This window comes from Malurus melanocephalus, unplaced genomic scaffold (genome assembly GCF_030028575.1).
Source record: "Malurus melanocephalus ecotype Western Australia unplaced genomic scaffold, MMel_1.1 scaffold_455, whole genome shotgun sequence".
Classification (NCBI taxonomy): Eukaryota; Metazoa; Chordata; class Aves; order Passeriformes; family Maluridae; genus Malurus; species Malurus melanocephalus.
In genome coordinates this window covers 343,448-367,266 of record NW_026623687.1, presented here as the reverse complement: position 1 = coordinate 367,266, position 23,819 = coordinate 343,448, and the positions used below count along the sequence as shown (strand labels likewise).

Here is a 23,819-nt window from a genome sequence, read left to right as displayed (position 1 = left end):
ACCTAACATTCCCCATTGATGGTGAAAGTTCTTATTTGCTGGTTAAACAAAGAGGACTGGTTCTTATTTGCTGGTTAAACAAAGAGGATCTTGCCTTCAAAGTGGCTGGGCACTGCTGTTTGTTTTTACCTCCACCAAAAGCAAACAGTCTGGCATACATATGCATTCTAGTAGCTCAACCAAATTCAGAGCCCTTGTTACATTTACCTTTTTATCTCTGTGGCTATAAGCAAGCCAGAAAAAGATCCCCTTTACTAAGAAACAAGTAGTTTRTTTCTAAATAGCCCATTCCTAGATTTTACATGTCTGGGCTTTTTCTTGCATACCTGGATATTTCCCAGATCCCTCAGCTGTAATGGTTGCAGGTGTGTCACGTTCAGATTTCTCTGAAGCAGCTGCTGGCAATAGCATACTATTGGGCATCATGACATCTGGTACAGGAACCTTTGAAAACCAAGAAGATGGTATTATTACAGAAAAAGTCCCACTATTTAATACTATACAACAGTATGAAATTATAATTCAAAAATTCCACCATATCTAGAGGAGTGTCACTATTAAACCATGATCTTGATTCAGTCCTTGACAATGGTTTCTGACAGACCACAATCCAGAGCATCATGTGTCCCTTGGTGGAGAATCAACTCAAAATAATCCACAGTCAGGGGATGCTGTAGAACTGCATGCACTCAATATTTCACTGATCTCAATATCACCACAGAGAAGGTTTTGCTGACTTTCCAAGGTCATTTGATTTATCGGGGGATTTCTTCTAGGATATCCTCCAAAGACAGAAATTATGTAGAGATATGGTCACCAGTCAGTCCTTGACTAAGGGTATTTCTACTCTTCTTCACCTGTATTTTTGTACACAAATGCTGGACATTCCATGATCTCTGAAGGAAAATTATGTCTATTCCAATTCAGAAACAACAACTCATTTTCATTTAAAATTCGGTTTTTCTCCTTCTTGACTTCAATTGSTTATGTATCTTCTTCAGACTGCTTCACCTGTTGTGCTATGCTTTCAAATTATAGASAGAAATCTTTGAAGGATCTCTTAGTTTGGTAGTACATAATTTAGCTAAGTTGACGAGAATATTTGCTAAACATTTCATGTTTTTATTTTGCTTTGATCTTTAAAACAAATTCATATCAGCAAGACTTAGTTCAAGCTCCTGAACAGCCAGATTCTGTCGAAAGGACTTTGGATAAGTGAGTTTAGACTGGGCTGCTCTCCTCGTTTCTTACAGAGGGACAGGACTTCCTTCATAGAGAGGTAAGAGGATTATCCTCAGAAGAGATTTCTCAGTTGAAAATAAATAATGGAAGCTACATTCATTATGAGGAATGGGTAGAAACACCTTTTGTTCCTCTAACATTAGGATACATAAGAATTACATATATGTGTGTATATATATATATATATATATATATATATATATATACACACACACACAAATTGCGTCTTGGAGAAAACATTTTAGACATTTAGAAAAGCACAGGTTTAGTATATTTATGATTTAAACATGGCATTAATAGCATCCTGTCATAGGACTAATGACTTTGAGTTTACTTGGGGGAAAGACTTCTAAAAAAATTATGTAAAGAACTGGAAATATCCCACAAAAGAAAAATTTGGTATAAATAGTATTTATCTTGTTATCAGAGGGTTCAGTTATGGACAGATAATATTAGTGTTAGCAACTACAACAATTTCAATTATGCAGATTAAGTTTTACTTAAACTGGGAAACATTGGGGTTTTTTCCCCTCTCAGAAACATTGTGACACCTCCCCGGTACCTGGTGAGGAAATATTTCAAAGTTGCTTTATTATCAGCATAGAGCAAATCATGAAAATCTTGAGAAGAAAGCTAATACTGCTCAATAGGGAGGGGGAGATTTTCCTTATTTTCCCAGTTTCCTAAAAGGGTCTGTGAAAGTTAAATTTCTGCTGCATTTTCCTTGCAGCGGGCCAAAATCACATGGCCTGTCAGAGCTATAATTAGTAGAACAGGAAGGAAAAGAAGGAAGAAAAAAGAAGATTCCCAAATATGTATTTGCTCATCAACTCTAAGCACAAGGAACTCCAGACCTTCAGTCAAGAGCTCCCAATTCTTTCTAATATTTTTGCCACTTAACTTGGGAATGAGGTGCTAGATCTACAACCACAACCATATAAATGAAGGAGTCATCTATGGATGGAGAAATAAATAGTTAAGGAGTTGGATCACTGAGATTTCCCAGTACATTTCCATCTAAGAAGGCAAGACAACCAGAGTCAGTGTGTCTTAGGAGGTCCAGTTTTTAACTGAACTTACGCTGTAGTAACAAATACATGCTAGACCKGATTCTGGTTTTACTGACATTGTTTTGAATGGATGTTTGAACTGCTATTTTACAGTGAATTTCATGTAATATAATGTACAGTTGAGCTACACACAGAAATCTTTCTACATTTGGGAACTATCTTCTTCAGGGAGTTCCTATTAGCTTACAAACAGAAGTCACAATAGTTCAGAGACCTGGATATTATTAGACGAAATTTTCAGGTATGCACTTAGAAACATGGACTAGCTTGACTTTTCCAAGGTTAATGTCAATGAGGAATTACAGGCTTTTTGCATCTGAGAAATCCACCTTCAGCCATTTTCCCAAGGGATAGCAGTCACTGGATGAGCTGACAAGAGAACCTAAGAGTCCTGACCCACTCCCCTCCTCAGGCTACYTGAAGGCTACATCACAACAAATACATTGCCCACAAGGCCCAAGAATGCTTTTGTAGCATGTGCATCAGTATTTGGAGCACTTACTGTCATGAGCAGTTTCTCCACACAGTCAGGGGACACACTGTGCAGATGGGTCAAATGAAGCTGGAGATGCATTTTGTTGCTGAGGACATCTTGGCAGAGAGGGCAGCAGATAACAGGTTGCATTGAATGCTGTGACAGGACATGCATCTGGATACGATTTGGGTCCCTACCATTGTAGTTACAATAAGGACATTGATAGAACTGAAAAAAAGCAAGTTAAGATGCAGGCTATTAGTCAGTGTGCTTTTTATAACTTGCTGATATAGCTATTTTAACAGCATATCATCTCTRTTTCATTCTTGAGTTATTTGAAAAAGACTTCTAGAATGCAATTAAATTGTTACATTTCCTTTTACCTGCTCATGACAAAATTTATTGTCCTCTGGAGGCTTTGATTTTTTAGCTGCACCATCCTCTTCTTTTGYCAGAAGCAGCTGTTGTGCCCCTACCACAGTGTTCACTTTTGGTTCCTTCTCTGGTGTCACTATTCCTGTTTTGAAAACACAATTTTTAAGAACATGTTTTTAAACTTTAAAATATCCTGGTTTACAAAGAGGCTCTGACTTCAAAGGTCTGAATTGTCTTTGAGGGTCTTTTTTTGTTTGTTTGTTTTTTAAACTCTAAGAAAAAATGAAGTTGAATGAAACAACTCTGGTAAGCACAAAGGTGAAAATACACTTTTATCCTTGCTACTCTATAAATACATTTAAAAATGGACTCTTCTCTACTGTTTAGATAACCCTAGGTTGCCTTTAAAGATTAATCAATAATGTTCTTTCTTCAGCAGCTCAGTATGAATTTGTATATTACATTAAAACAAATCAGCTTTTGCTTAAAAAGCCTGTTTTCCAAAATAATTAATTTGCTGCTGTTTAATTACCCTCTTTCTTTTCTAAACTGTCTGAGCAATATGATTATTGTGCTGTTTTGATAACTCCTGCCTGGTTACAATTCTGAAGCTAAATATAGCGAGGCTTTGAAAGAAATACTGTGGAGAATAGGATTTCAGAGCTAACTTAATATTAATTATACACAAAGATCAGTCTTTTGGGATTGCTTTAGATGTTTACACTGTGAATTTTTATAGTCTGGCATTTGTGATCAAAACCAGAATATAATTGTTTTCTATAGATAGTTGTACTATTAAGTATTAAATACTATATTTAATATTATGCCTCAGCTAGCTGTGTAATGTGGCCCAGTCTTGCACACATCAAAGAAAAGAGTGCAATTCTAATTTCCCAGTCCATCAGAAAATTCTTTCCAGCGTCAATTTGCCAGATAATCTCTTCTGCTAGGCTGGATATTACAAGAGCATTGGGTAGGCATGTCACATACATCTCACGACAAACACAAAACCTCATTTACCAACCATTCCAATCTCATCATAGTGCGGCATCATCTGACCTTTTTTCTGCTGTTTATTATGAGTATTTCTAATTTTAACTTTCAATTTTCACCATCTTCCAGTCAATTTGCAACTAAATTATTTCCAGGGTGAGGACACTATCACTGGACACTGGGTGCAAATACATCTTGAAATGCAATGAAGCTAAACCATTGATTGCTATCAGACCCAACGTAAATATATAGTCCAGGGGTAATCTGATTGTATGCTGTGCATGAAGATTTATCTTGATTTTTTTCAATCCACATAAGGTTCATATAAATGAACAAATTGCWCCTCATTGCACAATAACCTAGGATTAATTTAAAAATAAGGTCATGGACATTTTGGCAACAAAGTAAACATGAACAAAGAAAACAAAAAATCAGGAACTTTTTATGATTATTATTTTCATATAGCCTTTGTGCAATATTTGMTCTTACAAAGACAACATTAAAGAGAAACAAAATAAGACAACAGTTTTTAAGGTAAATAACAAATCCTTCTGGTAAAATATTAAGCAGTTGAAAACACAGAGACACTTTCTGAAGGGCACTTCTTAAAAAAAGAAACATAAAACATATTTTGTGACTTATACGTTAATGATGATTCCCCCACTCATTGATTTTCATTCCTAAGTTGTTAATTATTTCTTCTGGTATAATTTAGGCYGGTTATTTTTGTATGTTCTAGCTCAAATTAAAGCTTATTCTTGCCTTATTTTCCCATTTATAACCATCAATTCGTGATAATTGCTTTATCATCTGAAAAGTCCCTTTTAGGAGCACCCTGAATTTTTCAACTCTCAGGAACAGATCCTGGGGGCCTCTTTTAGRCTGCTCAGTCACTGCTGGGCCAACAACCCGGAGGACTACCCATGCTTAAAGGAAAAATCTAACTGATGCAAACACATAAGGCACCATTTTATTACTCACTTTGCTTTATGACTATTAATARAGTACTCCCTGGCCCATCTGTATTTACATATTATTTAAGTATCTTAACTGYGAGAATGATGGGAAGTAAAAAAGTGACATACTGTATTAAGAGAGAAAGGYTGTTCCTTGGGTTTTAGAAGGATAGATTCAAATTATTAACCTCTTTTCATTTCCAGCTGTCAAAACCATCTCTACTGCTTGTTATCCTTATGTCACTTTTAAAATATCYTTTTAAAAGACAAACAGGCCAGAATCTTAGCTGATGTAAACAGACACTGTTATACCGGAAGCTGAATTTAAAAAAACAAAATGAAACAATTCTGCCTTCTCTTCCCTTCATCACACCAGATTGTTCTCAACCAGTTGTTACAGAAATTACAAAACAAATTCTCCTTCAAAATTTACTTGTGAAAATGCATCTAACWGTGCTTTGGCAGTGATATTTAACTGCTAGTGAAATTTATCTTGAAGTGCACTCTGTGTGCGCCTGGGCACACACAAGGTTAATATTACACATCATCTTCCACCACAGGATGGAATAACTTAATTACTTCAAAGGGCCTATAATAATCATGAAACACATAGTTCTTGTTTCCATAAAAACAAGGGGGGGTTTTTGGTTAAATTTCTTTTGCGGTTAATATAATAAAACCGTAGAGTTATAAAACACTGTGCTGGGGTCAATAAATGCATAACAAAGCACAGCTTTTTACAATGTTTGCTATGATATTTATATAAACTGTCAAAGTTTACAGAGGCTTTGTTGTTTTTGTTGTCGTTTAGCTCTGGATTCATTCAACCCCAAGCACTGTTACTTCTTATATGACTGAAGTTACATCTGGCCAATAGTAGTGTAACTGAGCCTGGGACTTAAGGTGAGCTTTAAAGAAAAGAAAAAGGGCTGTTGATTTTGCCCTCTGGCATAGGGGACTCACACGCCCCTGCACGTGGTGGAGACCAGAGTCCCCGTGCCACAGTGGACATGCCAAAATCAGAGTTCAGCTTTTTATGCAATGGTCCAGCTACTRCAACAGTCCCTCGTCTCGCTATGTCAGCGCTCTGCTTTCCACGTGGAACTCGCTGTTTYAAGGAGCTTTTGTAGAAAAGCTGTCTTACAGAAAGGGTTTCGAAGGAGGAGGGAGAGAGAAGAGAACATGTTATGGTCTTGAGCTTGCTGTGTGGCATGGTTTTCATAGCTAGGTGTTCTGCTGCCATGACATTCTTACCAAGCACTTGTAGCAAAAGACTAAATCCAGTGGTTATTCATGCCTTAAATACTCACTTTTTACTCTTGAGACACATTATTTGTAGTGTTTATTTTTTCAATTGTGAAACAACTGCAATTCTTTTTATAATATAAAATACACAGCTTATTTTAGATKAATAATGCAATTTCAATATATTTAACTAAAAAAATAACTTTAATTACAAATAAGTGCCATGAAATAGACTAGTCAATGATTGCCTGTCAGTAACAGAATTATTTAACTTGTGTAGGATTGCTAATATAAAAATGACACAATTCACTGCAATTCAGATGTCATCACCTTCGTCATCTATTTTGAAGCCCCAAAATAAAAATAAAAATGTTTGCACAGCTAACATGGAGAAAGTTAATAAAGTACATATGCTATCGAGAAAAAAATCCTTGAAAAGCCATGATAAAACCACTGTTTTCTTAYTTATGAATCTTTGTAGTTGATAAAGATTGCATAATTTAAGACTTCTGACACATCAGATGATGTTATTCAGACTCAAAATAATTCTAAAATTATAATTACTGGTAGAGTATTCTTTCTAATTAGAGTAGAATGAAAGGATAATTTTCATTGCAATAATGAAGGTTAATTTCCATCCTTCCTCATGTTTACTACCTTATTAAAAAGTGCTCCCCTTAGCCATGGCAGAGACATATTACATTTTCAATGCAAATGTATTAATCTGGATAAATTCCATATTAATTCTTGCACTGCATAGAGCTGTAATTTGGATTATAATTAATCTAAAGTGGCACTAGATTTAAATGACAATATAAATGAGGCATTAGTAGGCTTTTCTATTCTGAATGAATATTCAACAAATATAACTTGCATATTGCCAAGTCTCATTTTGAAAGCTCTACTCCTTGAGATAAGGTAAGCAATGCAGCACAACAGCTTACACAAACACACTGTTACTAAATACATGTTAATCCTTTCTTGTCTAATAGATTCTATGCTAAAGAAGGGTCACACCACTTTCCTGTCTAACTTGTTAGTATTGTGATTAATTYATTGGTTTTCCTGAGATTTCTTTGGCAAGACTTGCAACACTCAATTCATGAGAAAGCCCAAATTAACATTCAATTATACACAAGCAGTTATGCAGTCATTAGAAGTACTTGTCAGCTGAGTGAAAATTAAGATGATGGTCGGAATGTTATGTATGCAGAATTAATTTAGATTAGGAAAATAAAAGTTTCAGAAAGATTCAGGATTTTACAGTACAAACTATTTTCTGCAAAGCACAAAGGCAATCATGTATTTCAGCCCTTGTTTTTATATAAATCTTACTGCAAAGTTATTTGTGTAATTGCTGGCAYGGGAATGCAGAACAATTATGCTGGTTTTTTGTAGTGCACCCAGTAGGCATCTGGATATAGGTTTGTCCTAATTAAACTTGGCCCTTATGAGTGGCTAATCCTGATGGAATTTTGAGAATTCCCCTTCAGTATTTTTTTTTTCAGGATTCCTTTTTTTTTTTTTTTTTTTTTTGGTGGAGCTTTAATACAGTATTCTTTCTTGAACAATGATACATGGAGAAGCCTAAGAAAAAGAGAGGGCTGATAAATTCCCTGAAGTGGTTCACGCTTGTCCCCTAGGCAAAGCATGCAGTAAGAACTGCAGGCTGCAAGTGGCTGTCACCCCTCTCGTGGGGAGTGTCCAGGCCAGCCCCTGAGGGGACTGCACAGGAGGACCTCTGTCAGCCTGGGAGCATGGCTTTATTGCCCTGAAGATGGTTTTGACCAAGTCACAGAGCCATCTGAGGGGAATATATATTCTAAACCACAACACAGCTTCTTGCTCAACATCATCCTTGTCATCATCAGCCTTCCCTCAGTCTCTTGATCTCAAAAAATAAAGTGAGTGAAGAGCAGTTGAGGTTGTAAACTGTGATGGGTACTGACCTTAGACCATCAACAAGCAAACTTAAAGGAAGCTTTAATCTTTAAGTCAGTCTTCTGAATTGACTTGGCATAGAAAGGGCCAACTATAGGGYTTTTTGGAAATAAATTCAGAAATGTTTAATATGTAAAGAGCAATTTGCAGTATGGGGGAATTTGGGTGTAAAGAAACTCAGATGTAAAATGATATTTTCTCTACAACTATATGTCTTTATGGATAATACAACCTCCTTTGTATGCTGCTGTCATCAGCATACCAGGAAAAGATATATGACTACCTGAAACTAATAGGCTTCAACCTGTTTCAGCACTTCTTCTGCTTCAGTGAATCCAACATAATGTAACTAGGTATAGCGTGCGGCAAAAGTAGCCAATGTAATATTCATTGTGACCATAGATTTCCATCTCATACATAAAAAGCATGGGTGAAGTCACATATTTGCCAAATCAAACACAGAAAAAGCCTTGGGTATCTACACCAGATGCTGGCCCTGGGTTTGTTTGTGCACAAGTAAATGTCATGACATAGAGGTTTTGTTTTCAAAGACAGTAGCTTTCATTACTGGGCTTTGTCTATTCCAGGAGATCAAAATTACCCAAGCCATAATCCGTTTTCAATGATATTTCCTCTTTCTTAGGCTGAATCATCTGTAAACTTTTTCACTGGATTTTGTGTATTTTTTTGCAAATGCCTCAAATAAATGCCCAGGAAGAGGCCAGATTCTTGGGAGTAACTAATCTGTGAGCAAGAGCAAAAAAATAATAACAGAAAAACCCACATTCTTTGGGTTAAAAGGGGGGCAAAACCTGATTGAAGAAAAAATTCAAGTGGTACCTAATCCTATGCTTATGAAAAATTAATATGCCATCAGAGGAATCACAAGTACAGCTAAGATTAATGAAAGGCGCTTAAAAAATTACAAGCACACAAACTGATTTGATTAAAAAATAATCTCACTGGTCGTCCTGTAATATTCTTCAACTTATCCGCATCTATCCTGTCAGATGGTTATGATTAAAAATAGGTCAATGGGAGGCTACTGATAGAAATCACATGCAAAATGCACATGCAATGAATAGTAGTGGGAATGTCCAGACAGTCTAAAATGAAAGAGCATTTYATAAATTAAAAAAAGGGGGAAAACAAAATTCTAGAATCTTACCAGAGTCTTTACTAGATTTTTTGCCTTCACTATTGTCTCTCTCACTTGAGTCTTTATCATCAGCCACAGCCACTGATGTACTTTTAGCAGACCCTTCTGTGTCTTCACCTTGTTCTTCTGTGGACAAACACAGAAAAGATCTCAGGAAAGGAACTCAGTGACCAGTTAACAGCAGTTAAAAAATATGTCCTGKAATAAGAACAGCACTAACAGAGGGTGGCAAAACAGGGGGAAGAAGGGTGGGGGAGAAGAAAAGGGAAAGAACAGCGCTTTAAAGAGGTTGGATATTAATTCTAAATAATTTGCAATATTTYAAAATCTGACTGTGTCTTTACAAGAGTACCTGCTTTCCCCCAGTGTGACAGATTTAAAGCCTGTCATTTCATATTCTTTGGCTAGAAATGATTTGTGTTAAAATACGTGCACATGCATGGACACACACACATACACACACGCATCCCCCACAGGCTGGAACAAAAGCTAGCACATGTAAAAATGCATCTTGGAGCCAAAAAAAGCAAAAAAAAAAAAAAAGGGAGAACTCAAATATAAATCCTATTAGTGCAGCAGTATCCCGCTAATTGCAGTAAGTAAGTATTAGGTATTAGGTACTGTATTAAATATAAACCTCTGGCTTTGCGGGAGAAGTCTCAAATTTTGTCTCCAGGGGGAGCCATTCAGGATAAATGATGCAACTTGGTGTATGGCTTCTGAGGAAGCAGCATTACCCACACCTCACTTACGTGTTCACACCAGCTAGATTACATGGAAATCTTCACAGTAACTCAAGCCCATTTAATTATTCGGTAAATCTTAGCTATGCTGCTACTGGTGGATTAATCTGTTTATGCAGTTAGCTTCTATGCTGGGGCTGTGTAGCACTAATCCGTGAAAGGCCCACTGTTCCTTTTCATCCTGTGATCATTTGTCTCTCACTGTGCTGATGTCACATTTTAATGAATTTTTAGCAATCTGAGTAATGCCAGATAACCAGACTTGCAACTCCCCACAGCACAGCATGCTGTTTTCATTGCAGCACTATACACACACACGCACACACACAAAATAAAAATCATATTTCCCAGTTCAGGTAGGAATTATATAAATTAGGAGGTGAAGGTAAAATGGGATTCGAAGCACCAGGCCGCTTGATTTCATAAAATCTTTAATGACCATATAAATTAACCCTGGAAAGGCAAAAGGTCACAGACACACATTTGCATACACTCTTCTATTCACTTTTGATAAGCAGAGCTTTTATGCAGGGAACATGATACAATTAACCCTTCAGGAACCATACAAAATGCAGCTACCGACATTTTAAGTGTCAAGCATTAACTGAAAATTACACACTGCATAAAATTTTCATTGTAAATGCTATAGTGATTGAAAGGGGAAATAGTGGCCCTCTTCGCACCCCATGTTTTATTAATAACATTCTGACAGCCGAATGAAATATCCTCTGTCATATGTAGCAGCTGAGCACAAAAAAATTGCTGCCTATTGCCTTACTGCCAGCCATACACTGAAACCCTATGCCTAGGCAAACAACCCTCAGATCGATGTGGCAAACCTATCCGATTCTCAACTCTCTGTCTGCAAAACCTTTTGTAAATCGGAACAGCAAAACACAGCTGCAATTTTGGAAACCAACCTTCTCCCCCTCCTACCCCCAAAAAAATCTCAACCGCAGATCAATGTGCTTCGCATCGACATGGAAATACAATAGGTTAAGGACTAAGCAWGTGCGTCCACTTTCTGGAACAATGCAGGGAGAAAGACGGTCCCTTCTTTTAAAAATAATTGCATATTAAAAAAAAAAAAGAAATTTCCATGCGAATGGAAAGGCCCCTCGTGCTGTGTGAGCGCTCTCCTCCCACGAGGGCAGCTCATCACACACGGTGGGGATCCCAGCGCAGTGGGAAGCGCGGCCGCGGTTGTCGGGGTGGCGGGATTGCGGCTCGGGATGCTGCGCGCCTGTGATCACGCATGGCTCGGGCTGTGTTAGCGCTGACATGAGCCGGTGTCAGGCCCCGTGGCCTCACCGAGCCCATGGCAATCCCTTTTCAACTCATCCTTGGGAATGGATGCGTTGCTTCTTTTACTAGATTTACTGGCCCAATCCCCCTGGGCTGGAAAATGAAGTGTCAAAGTGCTACTGAGTGTCCTTATCTTGAGGGGACATAAAATTGTAAGGGCTATCGTGGCACACATTAATAAAACATTGTGTGTGTGTCAGGCAAAGAGAAAGAAAATTATGAAGGTACTAAAAGAAAAGCTACAGTATCATCTGGGTCTCATCAGACAATTTTTGCAGGGTGCTCTCCTGTTTTTCTGGTATGTGTTTTAAGTGTGAGAGAAATTCCCAGACATGTTCTCCTATACATCATCGTGGTGTCTGACCTCAGCCTGACCCTGGCAACAGTTTGAGAAATCTGAATGTGAACAAAGACTCTGTGTCAGCAGCAGGGAGAGATTGCGGGATAGACTTTCCCCATCAACTTAATCGCAAACAGCAGTTCTGAGGCCATAACTTTACGGGGCTGCACCAAGCCACAAACACATAACCTTTAGAGGTGAAACTGCCCCTCGCTCCCCACCCCCCCCTTCTGTGATTTTTCTCAGTCTTGTGGTGCTCCCTTTGATGTTGCAAGGCAATTAGCTGTAATGTTCAAGTACTGCAGACCTGTTTTATGGTTTGGAAGGTGAGAGCTGTTTATTACAGGTAGGCTCCTGGGGGCCATAAAGGCTTTGCAAATTTTTAATCATGCAAAAAACTAATCAAAATGTAACTTATACACACCATAAAAATTAATATCATTATTATGCATGGTATAAATTGCCTGCCTTGGCTTTCAATGGCACTCCCTTCTACAAAATACATTTGGCATTCATTTAAAAAATATGTATGGCATTCACTTCAGAAGTAAATTTCATAGACAGAAATGATAATACAACTTCTCCTATTTTCCTTCAAAATTACAGAAAGGTTGTCTGAGACTCGCACTGTCACGACATATATCAAAGGGACAGGATGGAAATACAACAGCTCTAACTTAAAAGCAGTTAGCAAATTGCAAAAAAAAAAAAAAAATCCTGAAGACCGTTTGTCAGAACAGATTTTGAGGATATGTAACTACGTGCGCTATCAAAGACATTACGTACCTAWGCCAGAATGCAACAAATATCTTTTTGTAACATTTTTGTTCTTACTACATATGCTAACCAACACAAATAMCATGCAGAAATAAAAATCGGATGGCCCCTGCTCAAAGACAGAAAATTATGAATTATTATGTATCAACAAAACACAGTACAATTGTGCTACGGATTCCAGAGTAAGTYCTAATACTCTGTTTTAAATTTACAAGAGTCCTGCCTATACACATTTACAAATGGCAGCTTTGAAAATGAATAAAACACCCGATTCAAAAGCACTTTAATGGTTTTAATAACACTATTGCAATATRATATTTTATTCACACCTGTTTTTATTTTGTTCAAATGTTGAAAATTTCTTTTGATGTTGGAAGTCTTGAATTTAGCCATTTTCAACTTTTTGCCTGCCAATTGATTTAGAATTAAACAMAAAACTGAGATTAGCAGCATTCTGCACTAAAACTGTGAAATAAGGAAAAAATGAAAAATTTACATTTCACAGGAAACATCAGTTGATACTGTATATTYTAATTTTATGTCAAATACTTTAGTAAGTTAATCTACACACAGGTCTAATTCTGTACTGATATTATGAAGTACAATCCTTATGATTTTCCTCAGCACAATGAAGTCAAGATTTGTGAAGATTTCAATTGCAAAATCCAGATCTCAGCCAAAGCTGAATAACAGATACCAGCAGCAAAATTAGGTAAATATTCATATAGAGGTTAGAAAAGCCTAACTTATAGAGRTGTGATTTAAGGAACAGATACAACTACCATAAACAAGGGAGGGTATAGAGAAACACATAATTTTTTAAAAATTGAGTAATTATTAGTAAAACAAGACATGGACGAGTTGAAACAATCTTCTCACTTTTAATTTAAATGCATTGTGATAATCACAGGGGCAATCACCTTTCTCTGTGTTTTATCAGAGAAGTTTCCCTACAGATMAGCAGCTCTGGGAGTCTGTTTTCTAGTCTATCAAAAAAAAAATATTATTTTCAAYGGCTGATTTTGGTTTGTTTGGGTTTTTACTGATATATCAATCAAAAGCCAGTAGTTCCTGTTTTGGTCCTGGATTATTTTGTTGTTGTTGGTATCCCTTTTGTCCTCTCCAAATTGCAAGTAATTTCCTAAATAAGGATGATCTACTGGTTGTGGGTGAGTAATTGYGGTTATGAGAGAGAAAACAAGATTAAGCAAGTGTTTGTGGCTGAGGGCCGGATGGATGGGGAACAAATAAATCAATTGACTGAAGTAGYAAGCAAATAAATATGAAATGAGAGAGAGATTTTAAAAAATAATTGGGTTTTTTTCAGTGAACATGTTCAATAGAGAACTAAATCTAAGGTACCCAGAAGTGTTCAGCAGAGGTGTATCCCAGGTTCAACTGGTAGAGTGAACAGCTGATTGAGATTAAATGTCCAGATGAGAAGGTCACCACTAGCAAAGGATAATAGTAGGGTGTGGATTGGAGGGATGGACAGACAACAGATAATGTAGGGAAAGAAGAAACAATGGAGAAGGAAAACAAAGAAAAACCCATAGACTTGTGGGTTTACTTGCAAAAGAAGTAAAAGTAAAATAAAAGTAGGGCTTGTGGATTGACTACTGGGTTATCCTAGCTATACTGCTTTGTTCATAAACTCTCCCTTGACTTCTGCATTGCCATTTATTCACCCAAGTATTCCACAAAGTATTTGTTGTATATTCTGGATGGCCTTGCAGAGCATGACGGAGGAATAGGATGCCTCACTCATTCAGGATCTTGACTGCATCCTCTAGTGGTCATATTTCATCTTCAAACAGGATTTCTAATTTCTCCTTTAGGGACTCAGGAGCTGAATAACAGCACCAACCAGTTAATAACTCTTTCTAATCGCCGTATTATACTCAAAAGTAGAGCTCTTAGAAGGCTGAACTTCCCACAAACAAGCCTATAATTAAGTGATGATCATCATATTGACCAGAAAGTGCTAACTGGCAGTTACTATCAAATTGTATCATTTTGTTTTGTGGTGCATCATTTGAATTTTTATGGCAGCATAATGCTTCTTATTGAAATGTATCACTGTGTCAGAGGAGGCTGATGCAAAGCTRTCTGGACAGAGTGTGCCATGGTGGCTCCTTCCCAGAGTGTCACAAATCACACCCTTTTTATCCACCCACCCCACCCAGCAGCCTGTACTCCCCACTTGCCACACTCGGTCTCACCCCTCTGGCTGCTGGAGAGAGGCAGCACTCATCTACCCTATTTGGTTTTGCTTCTTACCTTCTGAAGGCAGAAAACACTTATTATCACCAGCTAATCTGCCCAGCACTTTGTTATTTCCTAATCTAGTTTTTTCTACTTTTTTTTCTTTCATTTTTTTTAACCGCAGTCTACTTTCCAGCTGCTGGAAAAGGAATGCTCTCCCCAGAACTTTGGAGGGGTGGGGTGTCCTTTCCAGTCCTGCTGCTGCAAAAACTCTCCCTCCCTCTAATTGCTGGCTGGGATTGTCTGCTTTCTAGTCTGCCTCCTGTAGTCCCAGAGCAAATCAGGAAAAGAAGCATGTTTTACTCTGTTAATGTTGCAAATGTGGAAAAGAATTGTTGGTAAACTTATGCTGAGCCATACTGATTTATCAGAAAATGGGAAAAATTGTGGTTTGTATTTTTGTTGTTTTATTTCTACATTAATATTTTATCAAATATTTTGCAAGAGGCAAAAGAAGCATATGCTGACAAAACCATTAACAGAGAATGTCAGCTATTCAGAATGAAACTCAGAAATGCTTTCCAGATGTGATTGGAGATGTACAGTTAATCATTTATTATGCAGAAAGGGATACTTTTCTTACTTGGCCATCTCTAGAAAGGCATTGAAGCATGAAACTATATTGAGAATAGTCTAACTTTTCCAACTGATCGTTACTTTTCTTTTGGCTGCTATTATGGTTCATAGAAAATGCTGTTTCCCCCATCAGCATAAAGCATTGAAGAGCACTACCATTGTCTGACTTGAAGACTAATACATTTCCATCAGGATTTTGAAAAAAACAAAATTAAACCTCATTATTAATTCTTATTCAACATGCTGGATATATCCTGCCTAATTTCTGGCATTGCTCTAAATTTGTTCTCCATGCAGGGACAGACAGATATCTTAGGGGCACAACTCTGACTGTACATAGGTGAATTGATAATTCCTCCCTGATTGCAGAGGGATTTTAAAATGAAGTTTATTGTTTGAAATGCAGACTTTTTACCTGGGCACTGTTGCTAAACACTGGAAGTTAGGTGGGTGACCCTAAGCTTGACTTAAAGCTCAGAAAGTCAGTGAGGGTTTCCTCATGACCTTTGCCGGTGTCCTGGATGTTCATTTGAAGCCAGTGGGGGAAAAAAATGAAAATACTGCATCTTCACAATATCATTCACCTTACTTTACTTCTTCTGTTTTGCTGTTCAATCCATGTGTCCAATGTCCCTTCAAATACAATCACTTCTACTGTCCCTAAGTTCTTGCATTTTTTCCTAGATGAACTGAGTTTCCAATGGATTATGTAAGTGGTGAGTCTGACTTTCCCATTCACAGTTTCCAGAAAAATCCTCTAGAGATTATTTACAATGAAACCACAGTGTTAATTAAGAACTCATTCAAAATTTCATTTAAATGATGTATTTTATTAGTGACTCAGTTTTGGGGTTTCTCTCTGAAATACATTGTAAAATCCTTTTTATTTACCTTCCAGACTTGCTTTCTGAATTATTCACCTCTTTTTGGCTCACTAACAGTATGTCTCTGAAATTATCTGTAAAGAATTCTGTTAGCACATATATTTCTTCTTTGTCTTTTGAGAATACTAGAGTAAAAGAATTTATTTTCTTTGCCATCTCCTGATCATTTTGGAATGACTATCCTCTGGTGGTCTAGCAGACCTAATGACTCCTGCAGGCTCTCTATTTCTGAGATACATTAACAATTCCTGTTTAGCTTGTCTAGGTACCTTCATGTATTTTCTCCTCATAGCCAATCTCTATGTTCAGTTTTATTAACATCACTTTGGCTTTATTTCCACTTTTAAGGATACTTTTTCTGACCTGAATAAATTTTTGTACTATGTCTTGTAATGTAGCTAACTACAGCCCTCCAGTTTAAATATTTCTCTTTCTTGATGCTAAGTGTCACAGGCAGAAGTAGGTGATCTATTTATACTGAATAGCATTTTTCCTGAACAAAAACACTTCCTGAATTTAAAAAAAGAAAATCTKTACAGAATTATCTGTTGGGGGATTGAGGTGAGGAGTGTGTTGGTTTGTTTGTTTTCTTCAATTACCTGACAAGTAGTCTATGACATATACAGCAATCCATGGTGGTTTTTGGTTTGGTGGGTTTTTTTTTTTNTTAACAAACCTATTTTTTGCAAAGATCACTTAAAGTTTGGCTTCTTTAACATATGTGTACATGAGGTGGTCCTTGGGGACTTTTTTTTTTCGGAAAGACAACACAGGTGCTTTTAGCTTTTCCTCCAACCCACATCACAATGTTGGAGTGATTTGTAAGAATCTTCACCAAGACATCCGCTGCAAATTACTCAAAAACAATCTGTAAAAACTGGACTTCCTGGCTCAGCTGGAGCTGTACTATTCAAAATATAGTGTACTGACACATGGTCAAACTCCTCTGACAGGAGGAAAAGATAAAAGTCTCCTCTCAAAACCAGTAAAAACCAGCAGTACATTCCTGCCTTCTTGCTGTCTCCCAGTCCCTTCTGTTACTGTCTTTCCTTGCCTTCTCCAGACCCAATCTGGAAAATTCGTACAACAAACTTTTGTGTACTCGAGCATTATGCAGTTTTATGGAATGTTCCTGACTTGTGTGACAGTATTATAGTGTGCTTGGGATGCATAGCCATAACAYGACACATCTCTGTCCCCTTTCCACAGTAGCAGGGTCCTTACAATTTCAGTACTGTGCTTCAATATCTCAACCTAGTCTTTTTTGGCTGCATTGYTTGAGGTCAGGAATTACACTTAACTATTAATATGAGGCTTAATACTCAAGTCCTCTGCCAAGTTTGTTGGAGACACTTCGGTGGCATAATCTGGAGATGAGCAATATCAGTTGGTTCTCAGCACAGTAATGCATGACTCACTCAAATAGAGTCGATGGCAGACACAGATTTTCTGAATACAAAAATGCTGGTTGTATCTAGGGGTTCTTCCAAGACCAAGTCAAGCATTTCAGGGCACTCAGTCTTGCTGTAAATCTTCTTGTATCACAGCAACATAAGGGCATGATTTGGCTTGATTTGTATCCATTTTGCTTTAACTAAACCAGAGCGACATAATAGATAATTTCCTCCATCTTTCATTTCCTCTTTCCTTCAGTTAAGTTTTTTTCAATTCTCATTGTTCAGGGTACTGCACTACTCTTACCTTTCCTACACGTTAGTCTAAGTTCAATGCTCTTTYTCCCATACACAGCACATGCCCCACACCCTCTAAATTAATTTTCATTKTCAGCAATATAATTCTACCTCTGTGGAAGGAGAGGACATTCCTCGCCTATAGACTCCTCACTCACAACTGCCTAATGAGCACAAATCTACAGTGCCAATGTAGCTAAAGTCCTGATATGCCTTGTGAGGTGGCTTTGATACCACTGAAAATATCTCAGAGACAGCTTCTGAACAAAACCTGAACTTAACATTTGTTTTTAATGTCTTTAGTCAAGTAGATAGGAGGACCTATTTGCAAGTGCAACCCAGACTTCCCACCATACATGCGCCTCTTCATTTGYTTATATCTTCAATAAATTTTAAGTGCTTGAGCTTAAATCAGCTGTGCTGAATCCCTGYTGCAGATTGGATAGCATGTACTTTTTTTTTTAAATTTTTTATTTCAGCCAAAGTGATTAATCCACTTCTAAGAATAGGATTAGGACAAATATATTTTTATATGCATATGTATGTTTTGGAAGTCTTTACTGTTCCAGTGATTTTAAACCGGAACCCAAAATTTGGCACACAGGATGATGTCTGGCATGTGGTCCATTGGATTAAACTGCCCAAATTCAGCCAAGCACTATAGCTTTTAAAAATTCTACTTACCCATGCTCAGAAAAGCTCCTTGCACAGAAGAGCTGACATTGTGCTAGGRATCTGTAATCACTGAAGACACTGACACCCCCCACAGTGCTGAGAGCTCACCAAAGTGCACATGCAGTCACATCCCACAGAGCTTCCACAAACCTCTACTCAATTCCCGTGTGTACTAGCCAATGCACCTTCCATCCTCAAACAAAAACTACAACTTACATACGTCTTCTAAAATACAAATTCTCCTGGCATCTTCCCGGCACAATCAGACTGCAACCACATTATCCTTACCATGGTGAAACCCAGCTTTTTTTTTCTTTTTTCTTTTTTTTCTTTTTTTTCCCCAGCTGTGTATCATTGTGCTGGGATCTGGCAGCTATAGGAGAGCAGGAGGAGCATGTTGCCCCTTGTGCTCATAGGTTGGCAAGATCAAAAGAGGTATGGAAGGGAGATTTTGGGATCAGACAAAGAACTGGAGAAAAGTGAGCAGAATGTGSTCTGAGGAAAAGAGTATGAAAGACCAGGAGATGGGAAAGGGAGGAAAAACTGAGGTGAAAATTAGTATCAAATGAAAAATAGGTAGAAGGCAAGAGTGTAGGGCTATAATCAGACACCAAATTCCAGCACCATAGTGGACTTCAGGAAATAGAGCTGGCTGGGACTAAAAGTATAAAAATGCACAGAGAAAATAATAGTTGACCACAAAGATTAGCAGGCAAAGAGACTGTAAACTTCATTTAGAAAAATATGGTGTCCCCCATTGCGCAGTATTAAATCCCTGATTTTTTGTTGTTATAATTCTTCTGGCTAATTGCACAACCCTTCGCCAGTGCTTATCCATAGGGCAGACAAAACCATTCTGCTACTCTCAGCTGGCTTGSTAGCTCTAGTACAGGGGTTTATGTAGAAAATTCAAACCCACTGATGTTTCATGCGACTTTCAGTAGAGTACCACATGGTCAATTTGTTTTTCCTAGTTTAAATCTTAATAGCTACGGAACTACAGATGAAAATCCTCCCTTCTCCCATATGTTTTTAGAGCTATTAATAATATCACAACAGTAAAATACTTTAATATCTTAAAATATAAAAGACTCTTCCTTTCTGACACAATCTTTAATAACTTGAACAAGCTCTACCTTATGCAAAAYCTCTTGCCTTATTTACTGCACAAAACTATTGATACTTATTAAATGAAAAGCTATTCAGGACTTTGTTCCTTACTGTTTAACATGAAGTCACATGTTCTACTTACTACATCTCTTCAACATGTTCTGAAAGTCAAATTATTCRTTTCATTATTGACTTCTTATTGCTGCACAAACATTAATGAATTTATCTTCATTATCTGCTAAGAGAAGAGTAGGCAATTCTGCARTTTCAGAAAGGGAAGTTATACAGAAATTGAGGTTAAAAAAAAAATCTAACTTGGAAAACCCAGTTTGATACAGATGGGACCCAATTTTTTCAAAGTACATAGCACTATATGGCACTTAATATGCTCAAAGCAYAGCATTGATTGCTTTCATTTGCAGCTCTGTGTGTTCAGCACTTATTTAACACTAYCGTAGAGCCTCCAATCAAGCACTTAGAAAATGAAGGCCACACAGTTAGTGAACTCCTATGAAAAGGCTGGGTAAGRTGACCCGCTTAGCAAAAAATAAAAAGGACTCTGCAGCAGAAACAGATATGGAGGCAAGTTCTTCATTGTCTTAAATACAATGCATTATTTCTCTTCACACTCTATGCACAAGGATTTTCCTGCAGAAAATAGGCTAAAGTTCACAGGGTTGGTGTGAATAGAAGTGTTACATTTTGCTGATTAACTTTACCATACTAGATGCAACTTTGCTAATTCAGGAATAGTATTTCAGAATAGGACTTTGGAATTTAGGAACAGCACAGTGACAGTAGTTAGCAAATATCATAGTGAGTGTAAAAAAAAAAAAAGAGTGATCTTTTTATTCTATATACAGGCAGCTATCTGTTCTGATATTGATGAAATGTAATAATTTTATTTGAGTTGGCAAACAGTGCTTTCAGACACAATAATCAACTCATACATGTTGTAATTACAAAAAATACTGTAGCTTCTCTTATGATGGAAAGAGACAAGTAAAGATGAGACACAATTACAAACAGGGAGATGCGCTGCATTTGTGSAAATTATTGTTTTCTTTTTGAAACAAAATGTTTTGATCATCTCAGCATACATTAGCTCCACRGTTATCACTAAGATGAAGAATAGGGAAAAAATTGGACTTTTTAAAGTATTGGCATTGGTTTTCTTTGCTTGAGTAAAGGTATTCACAGAAGTTGAAACTTTCAGAGGTCATGCTACAGAAAAATGGGCTTAAGTGAACACACATTTGATTTCCAGAAGTGTTCAGSGTTAATCTTAGCACCCATGGGCTGAAAGCTGAGCAGTTTTGAGAATCTCCATAGTCTCGGAGGAATTAGCAGAACAGCACACATATTAGGCACAGAGGATTTTTACCAATGCAAAATAGATGGTCAACACCTGGCCTTTAAGCAGATTTTATAGTCCTCATAAAACATATATCCTCCATACACACCAACCCACAAATACATGGAGAAAGTTCCACTCATTTCAAATCATGTGTTCACAAAGCCATGTGTGCTGGGCTTTGAGGTCTGGGGATTATAATAGCCACTCGTTTATAGTAGTATTTCACTTGAAAAGTGAAACATGATRTGAAGCAAGCAGCACATAAGTTTCAAAATCAGGAGAAAAAACCAAACCCTATGAAGTTTCTTTTTTTAAGAGCAAGATTAATTTAGGCACCTTCATAAAAAATAAAATAAATTCTGCTGCTTACTGTATAGTTAATCCATGCATCTTTAAAGACTTCTATTTTTAGTCTCATTCAGCATCTGAGCATCTGATGTTGAGATCTTTTTTTTAGATATGGCTAAAAGAGCTTGAGTATGGTTTTTTTACATCTTCTATTAATCTTTTTTTTAACAAAAAAAATCTGTGAAAATTAAACAAGTGGCTTTTAGGCACAGTCCTATCTTTATGTTGCTGACAGAGAGTCAGATTTGCTGATCTGGGGACATTTCTGAGCCACACACATGAAAGACAGGAAATGCTTGCATCTGACAAGCATTTCAGATAACTGTGAAAATGCAAGATGAAGCAACTACTGGAGGCACCACAATTTTCTGCCCAAACACCTCTTTTTTGAGATATACTCCCTTCAGTATCCAAAAGAAGCTTGGGTACATATCCTTTTTCTCTCCTATATGTGCAATGTATTTGTTTGCTGCTCATGGAACTTTTTAAAATGCATTGTGTGGTTAAGAACCAATGCTCCAGTTCAATTCACTGTAGAAAGTGGATTCAAGATTTTGCTCGCCTCTTTTATTTGCAACAGCCTCTGTCCCAAAAGCACAGGAAGGAAGGAAGAGGTATGACATGGGCTTTCTCCTCAGATTTTGATGAGGAGATGAAATGGGGCATCATCAATTTCATGTGAACACTGTTTGGGCAGGAACTAATCATCAGTCTGTCCTTTACATTTATCCAGATGCTTTGTGAAAGCTTCCACATCTGGTTAGCCCAGCACACTTGACATAGTCAAGACCAGCACAGATAAACATACATTTTCTATTCTCAAATGAGGAGGAAATAGGGAGAGACTCTTCATCCAAGGCTTTTTGGAGTTAGTATCTATTTTGAACTGCATGTGACAATGAGGTGACATTCCCCACTCATGCCCCCATGTGCAGCATACAATTTGTCAGACTAAAAAAAGCCATATTTTAGCTGATGGCTAAGGGATCACATGCATGTTTTTGTATCTTCAGAGAATGTCAGCCTGGCAGGATAAGCTCAAATGGATTGCATGACTTGTGCCCATTTCAAAATCTSTGCATACAAGTATAGCAGGCTGCTTTTGGAGACCATCTGACAAAGTTATTATAAMGCTGAACAATATTAAAAAGTGAAAACACTTAGCTCACATATACATTTACAGAGAAAGAAGAATGAATTGACAAGCTGACTTCAACAGAAATGACTACAAAAGGAATCAGAAGTGGGAAACTGTACTTAGGTCTAACTAGGGGAGTTAGATGCTTCAACACGAAAAAGAAACAAAACCAAGCTGAACACTTACATTTCATCAGTCATGGGGTTAAGTAAAAYTATTTTGCATCTGCCAAATAAGGAAATTCAGGCATCAGTGTAACAAATAATTTTTACTATTTAACTAAGACATTTAAAGTCAACTTTTAAAATAGAAAGAAAATACTATTCCTTTAGGATTTTATAAGCTATGACAAACCCATACATCCTGCATTTCCAAGTAAAATAGAAACAGGATTGGTCTGAAAGYCTATTTGGGGACACGGAATGTATTTCAGCTCCTTCTGAAAAATCAGGTACCATACCTTCAAGAGAAACAAGCTGAAAAAGGAATCTGATTCAACTAGATCTTCTTCCTTGCAAGTTACTCATTGAAAATCATATAATAAATACCACTGGAGACTACTATAAAGTCAGCRTAACTAAGTTTGAATTTAACCCTTAGTTTCTAATAGAAAAAAAAAAATCAAAGGTGAAAACAAAAGTGCTAAATACTTCAAAGACAACATGCAGGTTCAGCAGCTTTCACTGAATTTCTTGCAGAAGCAGTTGCTGATCAAACTTTAGAGAAGACATATTTCATGTGTGTTCCTTAATTCAAAATAGAAAAGTTTTCAGTCCTACTGCTGTCATTCATTCCCTCATAGACAAAAAATGGGCAGCTACTGGAAGCCAAGACCTACTGCTTAGCCTCTAGCCACCAAAGGCAAGTAGGGCTCTTCTGCGAGCTAAGTTRGAGATGTGCATCACTGCTGGCAACAGGAAAGAGATGTCCTGCTGCAGGGATGTATCAAGAGTAGTCAGCTTTTGGAACTTTTATGGAAAGCCTCATGATAGGTGCTATACTCACAATCTCAAGAGTTAAGCAAGAACACGAACTTTCACTTGATAACAAAGTGGCATAAAGTTCCACAGTTCTGGGGAAAACAACAAGAAGAAAGAATTTAAAAAACACCACCACCATTACGTAAGGCCTAAGCAAAAAGGAAGCCTAAAACT

The 23,819-nt window shown here is 37.2% G+C and overlaps 1 protein-coding gene across 1 annotated transcript in view; it reads right to left on the bottom strand.

Annotated features, from left to right (window-relative positions):
* ZFHX4 (zinc finger homeobox 4) overlaps positions 1-23,819 on the bottom strand; it is a 150,182-nt gene that overhangs the window by 16,570 nt on the left and 109,793 nt on the right. Inside the window, exons 5-8 of the mRNA XM_057380498.1 lie at positions 9,466-9,582; positions 3,171-3,304; positions 2,815-3,015; positions 327-444 (exon numbers count right to left, since the gene is read on the bottom strand). Of these exons, the coding sequence (XP_057236481.1) occupies positions 327-444; positions 2,815-3,015; positions 3,171-3,304; positions 9,466-9,582 (570 nt within the window). The remainder of the gene's footprint in view (positions 1-326; positions 445-2,814; positions 3,016-3,170; positions 3,305-9,465; positions 9,583-23,819) is intronic.